The sequence below is a fragment of the Danio rerio genome, chromosome 2, assembly GCF_049306965.1.
Source record: "Danio rerio strain Tuebingen ecotype United States chromosome 2, GRCz12tu, whole genome shotgun sequence".
NCBI lineage: Eukaryota > Metazoa > Chordata > Actinopteri > Cypriniformes > Danionidae > Danio > Danio rerio.
The window spans coordinates 25,820,071-25,835,325 of record NC_133177.1 but is presented as its reverse complement, the minus strand read 5'-3'; the positions used below and the strand labels follow the sequence as shown (position 1 = coordinate 25,835,325).

The 15,255-nt window shown below is 34.0% G+C and overlaps 3 protein-coding genes across 52 annotated transcripts in view; 2 read left to right on the top strand and 1 right to left on the bottom strand.

Annotated features, from left to right (window-relative positions):
- The first annotated feature begins 3,383 nt into the window (after positions 1-3,383).
- LOC103910042 (transcription factor Sox-14) lies at positions 3,384-9,879 on the top strand. The gene is made up of 2 exons (XM_009298505.4): positions 3,384-4,190; positions 7,285-9,879. The coding sequence occupies exons 1-2, from the start codon at positions 3,563-3,565 to the stop codon at positions 7,293-7,295; spliced, it is 639 nt and encodes a 212-aa protein (XP_009296780.3). The 5' UTR covers positions 3,384-3,562; the 3' UTR covers positions 7,296-9,879.
- On the top strand, positions 9,591-12,309 carry cldn18 (claudin 18). The gene is made up of 4 exons (XM_002660816.7): positions 9,591-9,879; positions 11,647-11,811; positions 11,951-12,095; positions 12,207-12,309. The coding sequence occupies exons 1-4, from the start codon at positions 9,651-9,653 to the stop codon at positions 12,307-12,309; spliced, it is 642 nt and encodes a 213-aa protein (XP_002660862.5). The 5' UTR covers positions 9,591-9,650.
- Positions 10,871-15,255, bottom strand: part of hfm1 (helicase for meiosis 1) — a 37,184-nt gene continuing 32,799 nt past the window's right edge. For 13 of the 50 annotated variants that reach the window (XM_021467172.3, XM_073925148.1, XM_068213890.2 and 10 more), the window contains 4 exons: positions 14,507-14,537; positions 13,780-13,913; positions 13,660-13,703; positions 10,871-12,613 (listed from right to left, as the gene is read on the bottom strand). In XM_021467172.3, the coding sequence (XP_021322847.2) occupies positions 12,447-12,613; positions 13,660-13,703; positions 13,780-13,913; positions 14,507-14,537 (376 nt within the window). In that variant the 3' untranslated portion in view covers positions 10,871-12,446. Of the gene's footprint in view, positions 12,614-13,198; positions 13,704-13,779; positions 13,914-14,506; positions 14,538-15,255 lie in introns of those variants that run through there. The other 37 variants (XR_012391520.1, XR_012391519.1, XR_012391512.1 and 34 more) reach the window with 12 other exon arrangements.

The following is a 15,255-nucleotide window of genomic DNA, read 5'->3' as shown; positions in this document are numbered from 1 at the left end:
GCAGCTCCATGCCAGCTTTCTGGCTGGCATACGCACATTTTTTTGTGCGTGTCTGTTTTATTTCCATTGGCGGCTCCTAGAGGCAGTTGTGTTAAATTGCTCTCTACAAAGTGTCTGAGCCTTGCAATGGCAGCTGTATGAGATAGGTTCATCTAGCAGGTATATAAGGTTTCCATACCATACAGTTGACCAGCTAAACATTAAAGCACAATTTGCAGCGGTCGCCTGTTTTCCCCATGTAATCTGAGCTATCTACTGCACGCACATTGCTATAAAGACACTATCTGAAGATGAATTTGCATGCGTGAATCAGAAACATTTCCATTCAACAAATGTGCAAATAAAATAGAATGCACAAACTTATTGATGATTCCTACTTGTCTTTCTCGTGATAAATAGTTGCCAAAATCTGATATGTAGCGGGGGGGAAAAGAAAGACTTCATCAGACGCTAGATTCGAACCGAGTTCATGCTTCAATGTGACAAAGCATATTGACATGAGTCTTACGAGCTGCGCCACTGAGACTGTTGTGGGAATTGCAACATTTTACACCTATAAACCACACTATTTCTTTTTAAATTCACTCCCCAGACCCAATGTTCAGACCTAACTGTGTTAACCGCATCAGCTAAACTCTCCCACTTTTTTTTTCTTTTGTTAATTCCGGAGAACAAACTTGCAAATAACACCGCTTTTCTCCGGTCTACCTCCGAAAGCAGCACCTCCAATTCACATTCTGTTCAAAGTTTCTCTTTTTGCTTGCTTTTGCCATTGCTTTTTCGTTGGGTTTTGCCAAAGTAGAGTCATTAGCATATTCATACAGGGGAGGAGGCAGGGAGGGGTTTTGTGCTCGTGCATGTTGCGCTCAGTTTCACGTTCATTCGGATGTACAAAAGAATATGCATGAGATTCAGCGTACACAGTGTTTCATACATCTGAATTTTTTTCTGTGTACGCACATTTACAGCTTTGTGCGTACGCAATGTTTTAGTAAGATTTCCACGCAAGTCTTCGTACATGAGGCCCCTGGACTAGTGAATCATCAGTCTATAGCAATCAATGATTGGCCCCTTTACTTGACATCGAGGCTTCCTTCACTAGGACGGCCATAGTGACTCTTACATTTTTCTCCATTTCAAACTCTACAAGTGACATATCTTCTGTGATCACCATTATTAAATGTGCATTTTATACTAAGTGCTGCACTTACCTGCAGTCTATGTGTTTGTTGATTCATTGCAATCGTGGCAAATTTTGCAACAAAAGATACAAGTAAACATAAATTCCGCCTCTTCAGGATAGAGATAAATAAATTTGTAATCGTATAGCCTACATTTTACTTGACTGGCATGTCTTATGCGCAATGCAGCTGTCTGTATTGTGATTGGCCTACTTTTCACCAGGGTTTTACTCTCGTAACTTACATGAGAAGTAGGAAACAATGGTGTTTAAGGCTCACAGTATGGCCATTTCCACAAACTGGTCTCTTATTATTCCACTATACTTTCTTTATAGGGCACCCTTAAGTAAACATTTTACGCAATTACATAAAGTTGATATATATCAACCTCATGCTATAATAGAAAGCTCTACAGCCGTATATTTGGAGATGCATGCTAAGGTGCATCCTTGCAAAAGTGAGGAAATAAAAGAAGGCATCTAAGGATATAGATTTGGTAGCTCTTACAATGAGCATATTATCTGTCTGTAAAAGGCAAATAAAAAGCAATCAGCTTCACAGCATGATCAGTGCCCTCCTGTGTCAGAAATCCCTCAGTGCAGAAAATAAAATCTCATGCTGGACACAGCAAATCACCAGCTGTCCTGTGGTCAGTTCACGCTCCTCTCATTTATCTGAACAATTCACGCCCGCAGTGGACTCGAGACATACATTAGGAAAAGATCTGTTTTTTTTGACATGGAAAGATTATTCATGGCCAACACGCTTTCTCATGCCATATTCAATGCAGTTGTTTAGGCATTCTCATGCATTTTGGATACTTAACAATTCAGATCAGTTTTATAATGGTCAATTCAGAAAATATCATTATATTACGGTCTCTTCTCTGTATATTAAAAACAGATGACAGTGGAAACATGCCTTTACAGCTCCAACCCATTACTGGAAAACACCCATACACACTCATTCACACACATACACTACAGACAATTAAGCTGATTCAGTTCACCTATAGTGCATGTCTTTAGATTGTGGGGGAAATATGAGCACCCGGAGGAAACCCACGCAAACATGCAGAGAACATACAAACTCCACACAGAAATGCCAACTGGCCCAGTGGGGACTTGAACCAGCGACTTGTTTAGCTGTGATGCGATTGTGCTTCCACTGAGCCACCGTGATGCCGCAATTTGATAATGTTATTTTAAAAAAATACAAATGTTATTGCTTGTTAATTTTAGGTGTTAATGTCATTAAATATAAACTTTTAAACAAATGTTTCCATATTTAAATATAGAAATTATCATGAAAGAAATTAATCATTTAAATTTGATTTATGTACTAATCTAAAATGAATTGTTAGTTCGGGTAGGTTAAATAATATAATATAAAGATAAATCCTATTATTCTAATGTAATAATGTTAAATAAACAATGACAGATTAACTGAAGCTTTAGATACTATCAAAGGTTGAATTGAATTAATTAACTACTTTAACAATTAACTTTATTGAAATGTTACCAAAATATGCTTGACTTGAACGGGTTACATCACAAAAATCATTCATTCATTTTCCTTCAGCTAAGTCCCTCGTTTATCAGGAGTCGCCACAGCGGAATGAACCACCTACATTGGAAAAATACATATTTATAATCCTTTTTAAGAGTTATTATGAGCTTAAATGAATTGTGAGTCCACAGATAATGTTTGGAGTCTGCTAAATGAATTATTCTTCATGGAAAATCACCAAAGCAAGAATAAGAAAAATTATTATAATAAAAGTAATGGTCACAGATTATAAACTTTCCCTGCATTCATGTAGCCTAACTTATAAGCTAAACTGTCGAGATGAAAAGTTTATGGACATATTGTGCTTATGACAGCTTTTGTTGTAAATCCTCCAGCATCGTGTGTGTGCGTGTGTGTGTGTGTGTGTGTGTGTGTGTGTGTGTGCGGGTGTGTGTGTGTGTGTGTGTTTTGGGTTGACAGTAGCTTACCTAAACTTGTACACACAGCTTTAAAGTCATCTTAATTTCATTGAATCCATTTTCTTGCAGAAACTACTGATTTTCCGGTGTCATTGTTAACTGCATTTACCGCTCTCTCTCTCTCTCTCTGTCTCCGCGCGCTCATTGGTCCCGAGTGGTGATGATGCGCCCGAGCGCGCGCGCTTTTATCTGCAAAGCTTTCTTCACTTCACGCACATTTAAAACAAAAATCTCTCAAACCAATCGCTCTTTCTCACATACTTCAGTGTAAGTAGCCAAAAAACACAATCCTGCCATTCAAACAGCGGGACAGTCCGCCACTGTCTCCTTCCACACATGACTTTAATAGACTTTGAGGTGTCATAGCAAGTTAATTATTGCTGTTTCACACAAATGAACTTAATGAACATGGTGAAGCAGCCCATGGAGCACATCAAGAGACCAATGAACGCCTTCATGGTTTGGTCTCGAGGTCAGAGAAGACAAATGGCCCTGGAGAACCCAAAGATGCACAACTCGGAGATCAGCAAGAGACTCGGGGCTGAGTGGAAGCGGCTCTCCGACTCTGAAAAAAGACCATACATCGACGAGGCCAAACGACTGCGTGCGCAACACATGAGGGAGCATCCAGACTACAAATACCGACCGAGACGCAAACCTAAAGGGCTCCTGAGAAAGGACATGGTGCTGTCTTTACCGCTTGTCGGCCAAAGTGACTCGGAAAAACCACGAGATGTTCATTCATCATCCGCTGCTGCGCAGCATCAATTCGTGGAGCAGAGCCGCTCTACCTGCACTGTCTTTCCGCACGAGAAACTGGGGTTTAGCACTGGCTCTTTGGCTTTCTCTCCAGCTTTGGGGTATCAGGGTGGACACAGGTCTGCGGGGAGTTTAGGATGCCCTGGTCAGTTCGCGCACACTCATCTGTCTCCGGCAAACCCCGGGTACTTGCTGCCCTGTAGCTGCTCGCACTGGTCTGCCAGCCTCAGTCCTCCTCCTCTCGCCTACATTGTGTTTCCAGGTATGAGCAACTCTGCCATCAACTCCACGATGCAGTGACTGTGAATGACTGATCGCGGACTGCTCCTTTTTCCCTTTTAAGAGGAATTCACGTGTAGCTTTAATAACATGGAAAACATTTAAAATTATTTGTGTAATTCATTTATTTAGGCAATTTATTGGTTTGTTTTTCGTTTTTACATCTGTATTTTTTGATTGGATGGAATTTGACATTTGTTTTCACATACTGATTTGTGAAGCTAATTTGAAACGTGTTTGAAGATAAATTTAAACAGAAAGACAAATGTTTATCGCAAGTTTGTTTTACCATTACTTGACATTTTTAAATGTAAGGAATTCTGTGAAAGACAATTTTAAACTATGTTTTTAAAATGTTAATTTACGAATACAGCCAAAAATGTCAATAACGTTTTTCATTTGTGTGTGTATGTGTATATGTATTTATTCATGTTTATTTATTTGCTTGTTTTGATAGAATCTAACATTTACTTTCACACTTTTTATAATAAATAGGATTTTAACAGACAACACTGGGTATTAACATTTTCTCGTCACCTGAACATTTTTCTAATACAATTTTATATTAAAGAAGTGCAGTTAAAGACTATTTTAAACTCAGTCTAAACGAATTTTCTACATGCTAAAATGCCAGAGACACTAGCAGTGTTATAACTTTAATGGGAAATTATTTATTTATTTTGTTTGCTTGTTAGTAATACTCATTTATTTTTTATTTATTTTCTATGGAATTTGACAGAGGTCTGTGAGGCTGCTTAAATTAGTTGTGGTTCAGAGCCAAAGATGAATTTTAGCACAATCAGTCCCAGAAAACAGTGGTTAAACATATTGTGTTCTCTAAATTTTTTATTTATAAAGTTAATAAACTCTGTGAAGGACCATTTCAGGGACATAATATATATATATATATATATATATATATATATATATATATATATATATATATATATATATATATATATATATATATATATATAAATAATTTGTGGTTTATGTGTCACTTTAGAAAAAAATGTTTGAAATGGTTTTTCACAGAATTACTATCATGTATTATATGATTATTATGATTTAAATTTTTTTGTTTATTCTAATACTGATAACAACATGTATTTATTCATTTATTTATTTATGATGGAAGTCTTGAATTATTTTTGACATTGATTATTCAGAATTACTGTAATAATTATTTGGTGATTTGTCAAATTGTCCAATACTGTATGTTAGCAGTAACTTCTGCATGTAGAATCCTAAATACAAACGATTCTTTATTCAAAAACATATTTTTAATCCAGCACTTGACTACATTCTCATTGTGAATTAGAATTTATTTTAAATATATTTTTAAGTGTTTTCTTAATAATTGTACATTTTTGATTGTTTTCATTTCAGAGTCTGGTCTTGTACGAATGATGTTCTTATCAAAAGTAAAACTGAAAAGAACATTGTTGTATCGATAAAATAATAATAAAAAAAAATCTCCAATTGTAAAGAAATGGTTTTGTAAATGTTTTTCTTTAGTATTAAAGCAGATTTTTTTTGCATTCTCTGTTTTCAACAATTGCAGTTTCTTAACAATGCCTTTGTGTGTTTGACATTGAAATTTTTTTTCACACTTTATACCTTCCCTCTGTCCTTCATGGCCGTGCCCATATTAATATATTTTTTAATACAGTGTAATAGGTAAAACATGCATCATCAACATAAATAATGATGTACATCTAGTAAACTGGAACTGGTGTCAAGAAGTGTTTGCAAATATTTGAGCCTTTATTGCACTTTGTATTTAAATGAAGTGTTTTTACAGATTGATAAAATAAATTATCTGTTTATAATGATGATGATTGAGCAAGAAAACTTGCAGGATGTTTTATTGAAACAAATATCAAATATTTATACTGCTCGTGAAACAGGAAGCCAGGACAGGACAGTTGTATGTTTCCACACTTGTAAAATATGAAAAAAGAATATAAATATACTAACTAAACTATTTCACGGGATGGCAATTACTTGGGCCAATGTGTAATGAGCTTACTCTTTCGATGAAAAGTTACGTTTTTGTCAATTCTTTTAATACAAGATCAAAAGTCATTGATTAAAAGTACAAATTCGTATCCAATATTTACCAAGGGTGCCAGTAACTGTCCATGATTGTTTTCAAAGCTTAAACTGAGTCCAACTTGTGTTATACTGTCAATGTCAAAGGAATGTTTTTATACATTTTTTGCAGATGCAATTTATGTAAAATTTTACATTTGGAAGAGGAAAACAGTAAAGGTGTTAGACATATTATTAGAAAATTAGTTGGCTAATAAGGCAATTACAGCTCATTGTGAAATATACTGCAAGTTTAATTTTCCTACAGTGATGATCACAGACACACAAACAGACCTCCTGAATATACCTAATTTGTTTTCAACACATTTTTAAACAACAGTTCGTTAATTTCTAATTATTACTCATTTACTTATTATTACTCGTTTGTCTTTGATGACTACATAGTTACTAGTTATTTTGCAAGATACTATACAGCAATTTGGCAAGTCATTTGACAACAATGGTTTGTTCTGTAGCCAATAAATAATAAAATAAAAACAATTTCTTAAAGGAATTATTTTTTTTTTTTAATTCCAGCCAAATAAAGAAAGTAACACTTTCTTTCAGAAAATAAAATCTAAAGCCTGTGAATTTTTTAAACATTACTCAGTATTAGGAATGTATTTTAATTAAACTGAAAAAATTCACAGGAGGGTTAAACGGTTTATTTTAAAGATTTAATTTTATTACTTGATTCAGGTTTGTAGAAATTAAAGCTTCATTCATTTTCATGGTCTTAGTCCCTTTATTAATCTGGGGTCACCACAGTGGAATGAACCGCTTTTCTAGCATATGTTTTACACAGTGGATGCCCTTCCAGCTGCAACCAAGTACTAGGAAACATCCATACACACTCATTTACACATACATTTACTACGGCCAATTTAATTAAGTAAAACCTTCTTAACGCACTGTTTCTAGTGTTCAAAAAATTAGCTGTTGTTCTTACATTAATTTAGTTTAATTTATTTCTTATGGTCTAGGTTCTTCATGACATCTGGAGTTCATACAAACAAACAAACAATGAAGTGCCAAGTGTTGATCTCTGTTGTGTTGGTAAGTTATCATTATAGTAACATAAATTCTAATGTGTTGTGTATTCAAATGTATTTAAAGTAACACAAACATTAAATCCATGCTGGCTTAAATCATAATGCATTGCTTAAGTAAAACTTACAAACCATAATCCTATTTCCTTTCCTTTTAAAAACACCACTAACTAAAAAACATTTAGTTGGGTTAACATAAGATTAGCTGAGTGAACCAAAATAAACATAATCCTTATTTACTTTAGTTTTTTTCATGTACTCAACTCATTTTTTCACATTTAATTGACAGAACAGTAGAGACTATAGAACAGGGGTGTTCAACTTGGTCCTGGAGGGCCGGTGCCCTGGAGAGTTTAGTTCCAACCCTAATCAAACACACCTGAACCATTTTATCAAGCTTTTTCTAAATATGCTAGAAAGTTCCTAGCAGGTGTGTTGAAGCAAGTTGGAGCTAAACTCTGCAGGACACCGGCCATCAACATTTGTTTTGCTAATGTATTATTATTATTATTTCTTAGTATTAATTTCCAAAAGAGTTTTTTTTTTGTTCACTTAACTTCAGACATTTTAGGTCAATGCAACTGATGTTTTCAAAAGTACAAGTCTGTGCCAATGGTGTAGTGGTTAGTTTGCTGACACATGGCACTCTGATGTTCATGGCAACCCGAGTTTGATTACCACCTCAGGGTGCTGATATTTCCCCTCTCCCTATGCTTTCCGGTTTATACGTTACTGTCAATTAAAGCTGACAAAAATAAACATTAAAAAAAAGTAGAGTACATGAGAGAAAGGAAATAAGATTTATGTTTATGTTTTATTCACTCAACTTCAGGCATTACAGTTCTGCAGACAAAAATGTTCAGTTGGCACAACTTAAAATGTTTTGTTACAGAGTATTTCCAACACAATCTCACGGCAATTCGTAACTTTTTCATTTAGTGGCTAATTCGAATGAATTCGTACGATCTAATTCGTACAATTTAGTACGATTTGCTTATCCCCCAATGACGGTTGGGGTTAAGGGTGGGGTCAGGTGCCACGCCTCCTTTTTAAAATCGTACCATTTCGTACGACTGAACTCGTACGAATTCGTACGAATTAGCCACTAAAATGGCAAAACGTCAAATACTTACGTTTTCTTGTGAGATCAGCCTGGTATTTCACCTTTCCAGATAACTACTAATCTTATGTTAACCCAACTAAAAGTTTTTTTTTTTACTGACCAATATATTTATGTCAGTGAAGCTGATGTTTTCAAAAGTTAAAGGAACAAGAAAAAGCGACAGGAAATGAGGATTGTTTTTTTTTTGTTGTTGTTGTGCTGATTTACATTTTTTTTTACAGTGCATGTGTTAGAAAACAAAACAATTACTATACACAATAAATCAGTGGCATAATAATCAAAAAGAAACATCCTTGAGAGTTAAAGTTATTTCTTTTTTTTTAAATGGGCCATGATAACATTACACTGCAACATAATCCCATATAGTCAACAATTGAAGTGGATCCAAAAAGTTCAAAATTCTCGATGAAAGGTTTTCATCCACTTCAAATGTGGTTTGTGTGTGTATATATTTTTGTATAGCATTTGCCTTTAGTTTTCTATGGAAAGTGCACTTAGTCACTAGTGTTGTTTATGTCTGGAGCAAACCTGAATGATTGTCTATAATAAATGAGCTACAGAGTTATGATATCATGCACAATCATGAATGAGTTATTTGGCTTGGTCTCATCACGTGCATCCTATTTATTGCTATAAACCATTTCTAACCTGTACTCATGACACACACACATACACGCGACTCAATTCACAACATCTCACGTTTGGCTTTCTGCACTCACAAATGAACTAATTATTCATTGCTTTCATTCTCTTTTCATCATCTGCTGATTCTTCATGCATCAGTAAAGTATTCAGCAGAAGAACAATCAAAGGCGAAGGCAAAATAACGCGGAATAATCTGATGTAAATGTTTTCTCTCTGAGTCACTGTGATCAAACAATTAGGTGTGTGGTTTAAGGCCTGCCTGAACCATTCTGAGGTATTACACATCAAGTGACCTCAGGTGTAATATGTGTTTGTTAATGCTCAGACGTATGGCGCTTTTGATGATTAAAACAATTCTTTTATGTTTGCAATGGAAGTAGGTGGATCTCCAACCACTCAAAGGTTATCATCACAAGCATCACTTTATGAGTGTGCATGACAGTTTATAAGCAGCCTCAGCCTGTCCAGACTCAGTGAAGCTCAACACTGGACACCAGCAGATCTTCAGCAAGGAACACACAGAACAAACAGAATGAGTGCCCCAGCTCTGCAGACCACAGGCTTCGTTTCAGGCGTCATCGGGACGGCTGGTGTTTTTGCAGCCACCCTGATGGACGTCTGGTGTTTCAGAAACCAGCAACAGGATCAGCCCCAAAGGGTCAGCTCCATCTACACTTATAAGGGTCTGTGGAAGGACTGTGAGATGTCCGGGACTGTATTCCCTGAGTGCCAGCCTCTCTACAGCCATCCCAACTACTCAGGTGAGATTAACCATCTGCTAAACCTTAGTAGGGTGTAGTAGTTATAGCGGTCGCTCGACACCGAAGTATAATTTAACTGCCTGCTCTACCAAATGGTTGACCATGTTCACTTGACCATTTTACTGTTTTAAATAATGACTGTTAAAGTAATTTAAAGAATGTCAGTTTTGAGTAATAGTCTACACACAAAGCATTGTTGGTTTACATAAAAAAAAAAAAATAAATATATATATATATATATATATATATATATATATATATATATATATATATATATATATATACATAATCCTGTTGCACTACTACACTTGATTTTGGTTTTATTGTTAAAAAAAAAACAAGAACACATGTTAAATGAGAATCTGAAATATTTTATGGCATACTTCAAAAAATTAAGATGATTTTATGTTTTATTTTGAATATATTTTTAAATAATTTGTTCTTACACTTCAGATTTTCTAAAGTATATGTATAAAACTTTTAGCTTAAACCAACATATCAACCATTTGGTAGAGGTTGAAATTATAGAAATTATGGGATGTGTTGAAAAAAAATGCATTAAAGGTGTTAACTAGCGACATTAGGAGTTAAGAAATGCAATCCAAATATTTTTTTCTTGGTGGGACAGTTAAAGGGATTAAAAGGTGGCTTATTTTTCAAATCTTTTTGTTGATTTCAAACAGGCAGTTTTTGCAGCAATGGCATTAAAATATTAGTTTTTATTTATTCATGTGAAAACATTTATTTCTTGGGCTAAGCTAAATGTGTGTGTATATATATATATATATATATATAGTTTATTTTGACTGTTAATGAAAACATCATTCATTGTGCCAAAGAGCTGACATTTTAATTTCACCCTCATTACTTTTCATAAATCACTTTTCATTAAACGCATGGTAAAATAAATAAATATGCAATAATACAGCAAAATCTTTACCAAGTGCAGTTTAACCATAAATAAATTGAGCTTTTTTTTTTTCTTAACATGCCTAATTTTGTTGGCAATATTTTATTTCTATTTTCCAGGGTTATATTGATTATATTTTAAAAATCTGATTTGAGAATTTTTAGTTGTTATTTTATAATGTAATTATATTGTTGACAGACATTTCTGTCATCCAAGGAGCACCCCCCCCCCCCACACACACACACACACACACACACTTTTTACTCTCCCTTAAGTGGTTTCAACCCTTCATGAGTTTCTTTTTTTTTGTAGAATTTTTTTTGTATAATTTATTTTAGCAAACACTTATAATATTTTGGAAGAGTAAACATGTCAGGCTAAATAATTGAAATAAATAAAAATAAATGAAAAACCCTACATATACCTTAGGAAAACATAACAGAACATTTTAGTGGTTTTAAAACCTTGACTTTTCCAAACCGTGGTAAACCTTGAAACCAGTTCCCATCGTCCATGCCTAGTAACAGGGTTCCAGCTTTCTTCAAAATGTCTTCTTTAATGTTCAACAGAAGCAAATCAGTCAAACAATCTTTAAAAAAGTCATATGTAAGTAAATGATGAGAGAATGATCAGTCACTTTAATCGATCTATAATGCAGATTCTGATGATGAGTCATTATTTTTAATGCTCTATCTCACAACTGTTCACTTAAGACTATGTAAATGCACACTATATAGAAGACAATATAAATGCACATTAACTTTTTTTCCAAGCAGGTGACAACAGTAATATCAAGAAGTGATTGAACAAAAACAAAACTGACAAAAAGATGCTAATGACAATATTTTGTTTTCAAGGAATACTCCAGGCTGCAAGAGCTCTGATGATAATAGCGATTTTAGTGGCTGTGATCGCAGTGTTCATCGGGTTTTTCTGCTTGAAGTGCCTCAAAATGAAAAATATGCAGCTTTCCACCAGGGCCAAACTCATCCTAAGTTCTGCGATCATTTTCTTCATTGCTGGTATATAAACAAAAGCTTACTTATTACTCACTAGCTGAACTAAACCTGTCTGATCTTTCTGTTATCACTATTTATTATGTTTATAGACATTATAATAGCATGATATAAGGTTCACATCATCTTTCTTTTTTCTTTTTAGGCATTTGTGGTATTGCTGCAGCATCAGTGTATGCTGATCAACTAGTGCCTAGTTTCATGATGCCCCAGTTCAACCAAAAGCAAGGAGAGAAGGGAGGGGTACAGTGTGCAAACAATGTAGCAGCAATGGATCCATCTGCTTCCAGGTAAAAAAAAAAAAAAAACAGCACTCATCCACTGGCATGTATTTCACATGTGTCTGTAAAAAACTGAGTGCATAACTTCCTGCTTTTTCTATTATTATTTGGTATGGTCAGGTACACGTTTGGCCCTGCCCTCTACATAGCCTGGGTGGGAGCAGCTTTGTTAATTCTGGGAGGAATTTTGATGAGCATCGCATACAAAAGAATGCAATGGTAAGTCACTGCATTTGTAATACTATCACATGCCACAGAAGGATAGTTCACCCCAAAATTAAAATGCTCTCATTATTTACTCATCCTCCACTTGTTCCAAACCTGTTTGAGAGATCTATCTATTCAAGAATTTCCTAGTTTTCAAACTAACTGTTGTACTGTTTTATTATTAGCAAAACCGAGACGAGAGAGGGCTACATCTACAATGCAGCTCAGTGCAGGGCAGCAGAGGAAGAGTCCCAGTGCCAGACCCAAGGCCAGTCCCTGTCCCAGTGCCAGTACCAATGCCATTCCCAAGTTCAGAGAATCTGAGGAAAACCAATGAACTAATTGAAAAAAAAAAGAAATCTTTCATGCCAGACCAATCAAATGATTTGAACTGCACTGTAAAAAATCAACATGACCAAAAGTCATGAGATCAAATGTTTTTATGTTACTTTAACTAATATTAATCAGTTAATCAGGTTTCAACCAAAAATTTTTTTTAGTTATACAAAGTTTAACTTGATATTTTTAGTCTGACTGATGTATACTGATGTATTCCTTTGATTAAACTAGCAAAGATGTAGGCAGCACGAAGGAAGCAGTCTTTACTGATTGAGGAAATTGTTTTAGTATTTGCAGTAAAATTGTGTTTGAGTTTAACTGTCTTTAATTAAAAGAGTGTCGTGTGTGTATGATTCATCAGTCATTTGCTGTTAAAAAAAATCATGTTTGAATTTCAATAAACCTTTGCTAAACTGTACTTGACATGAAGCAGTTGATTTTCTTGCTCTCGCACATTTGTTTTGTGTGTGTGTGTGTGTGTGTGTGTGTGTGGTGAAAAAAATGCTATATAATAAATGTAAAAAATGTTGTTTCTCTCATAAGGTTGAAATATGTTTCATGATCTTACAGGAAAACACTGCTAGTTAAATGTTTTATTGTTTTATATACAGCTAACTTAAAACTATTCACTAACTCTAACTCAATAACTAAAACACTGAAAAAACACACAAAACGCTTCTTTATAATTTACTTTACATCTCTGACAATCATAAACAGCTATTTACATTTCAAATAACATTTATAAACCCATCATATAATCATTTAAATATATTTAAGAACAGTAATCATATTTATTTTGTGTGTTTATAGTTTAGCCAATCAACAGAACCCTATTCTTCAACATGTGACAATAATAACTTGTAATAACTATCTATTTGTCACTAAATTTCACATCTGATGCTGTTTGTTGTAAAATGTCTATAGGGTGAGTAATATTTAAACAAGAACACCATAAAATGAACAAATATCATTGAAACCTGGATTCTTCTTATCGAGTCACATACCTAAAAAAGGCCATCAAACATACCAAAAAAAACATGGGCTTCATCGCTGATTTCCTTCGTGTGATCACTGCAAATGTTAAATGAACATTAACATGTTGTAAACTAGCAATATAATAACTAAAATGTAATAAATCTTGAAATACCTGCCAACAGGTGTGTTTTCCTTTAAAGCTGCATCTGTCCTTGAGAAAAAATCAAATCTTTTTTGGACTGAACCTTTACTGGCTTGACTCTGGTCACTTGAGAGGGTGTTTGTGTTCAAGTTTGTCCACATTGCCTGTAAAATTATAATAAATGAAATCTATGTAACTAGGAATGAGAAAGAACAAGTTTATGCTTTCTAATAGCATATTCAGAATACATAACATCAAATTTGTTTTTTGTTTTTATTTAAGTTAATTGTTAAAACAGTGTTTCCATCGGTTTCATAAAGTCAAATTTAAGACTTTTTAAAGCCCTTTTAAGACCATTTTAAGACCATAATAAATAAAATTTCAGACTTACACAAGGCTAAATGCTAAAGATTGTTTTAATGGCCAAGTTAAAACTTTAAAAAACATTAAAAACAAATGTTATTTTAAGGAAAATATTTAAACCACATTAAATAAGTAAATAGTAAATAGAGTTAATAAATAAACTTTTCTTAAAACTTTTATAGAAATATATTGTTTAGGATTGGATGGGTGTTAGGTCAATTGACATAGACATAGGAAAATTAAGACCCGTTTTAAATGATGTAAAACCTACAATAAAATATTTCAGTGGATTTAAGACTTTTTAAGGCCTAACATTTGTTTTTTGAAATTTAAGATATTTTAAGACTTTTTAAGGCCCTACAGATACCCTGTAAAAGTATTTACAGATACTTACAGTTTGAGGAGTAACGGCCATTGGTTGCACCCTGAAAAACATCAGATAATTATTATTGTATTTACATCATAGTTACATTTCACATCTGGACCATAACTGCTGCACGCCATTATTTTGCCAAGTCAATGCGATTCTGGATTAACATCTGTGTTAATGCTGGGACATCATTTTTGTTAGAAAATGTAATCCATACTTATTCCCTACCCCTAAACCCAACCCTAACTGTAGAGTATTCACTAAATCAGAGGGGAATAATAGTTGGACAATAATGTAGAAGTGCATAAACCTAACTGTAAGCTTAAGTTTAACATAAACTGTTAACGTACCCCTAATTCTGATTGGCTGTTTAGAATGCTGTTCCAGGAACAACATACTGTAGATGTTAATCCAGGAACATGTCCTACTTGGTGAAATCAGGTTTGTGCATAACTGCTCTTGAATCATTAAATTTATTAACCCCTTAACTGTCACTCAACATAAAGTAGTCAACATTTAAAGTGGATCAGAATCTTTCATTACCATTGCCCTCTAACTATTGAACAACTCTTATTCTGTCAATGTTTTTCGTCCACTTGAGATTTTGACACATATATATAAGTTTCACACTTAAAAAAAAATATATATATTTTTTTTTAATTATTCACATTTTGTCAATTTAGTGGCTAATTTAAAGGAATTCATATCCATTGAGACATGTGAAACTATACAATTAAAAAAAGGCATGGCACCTAAGCCCACAAAGTAAAACC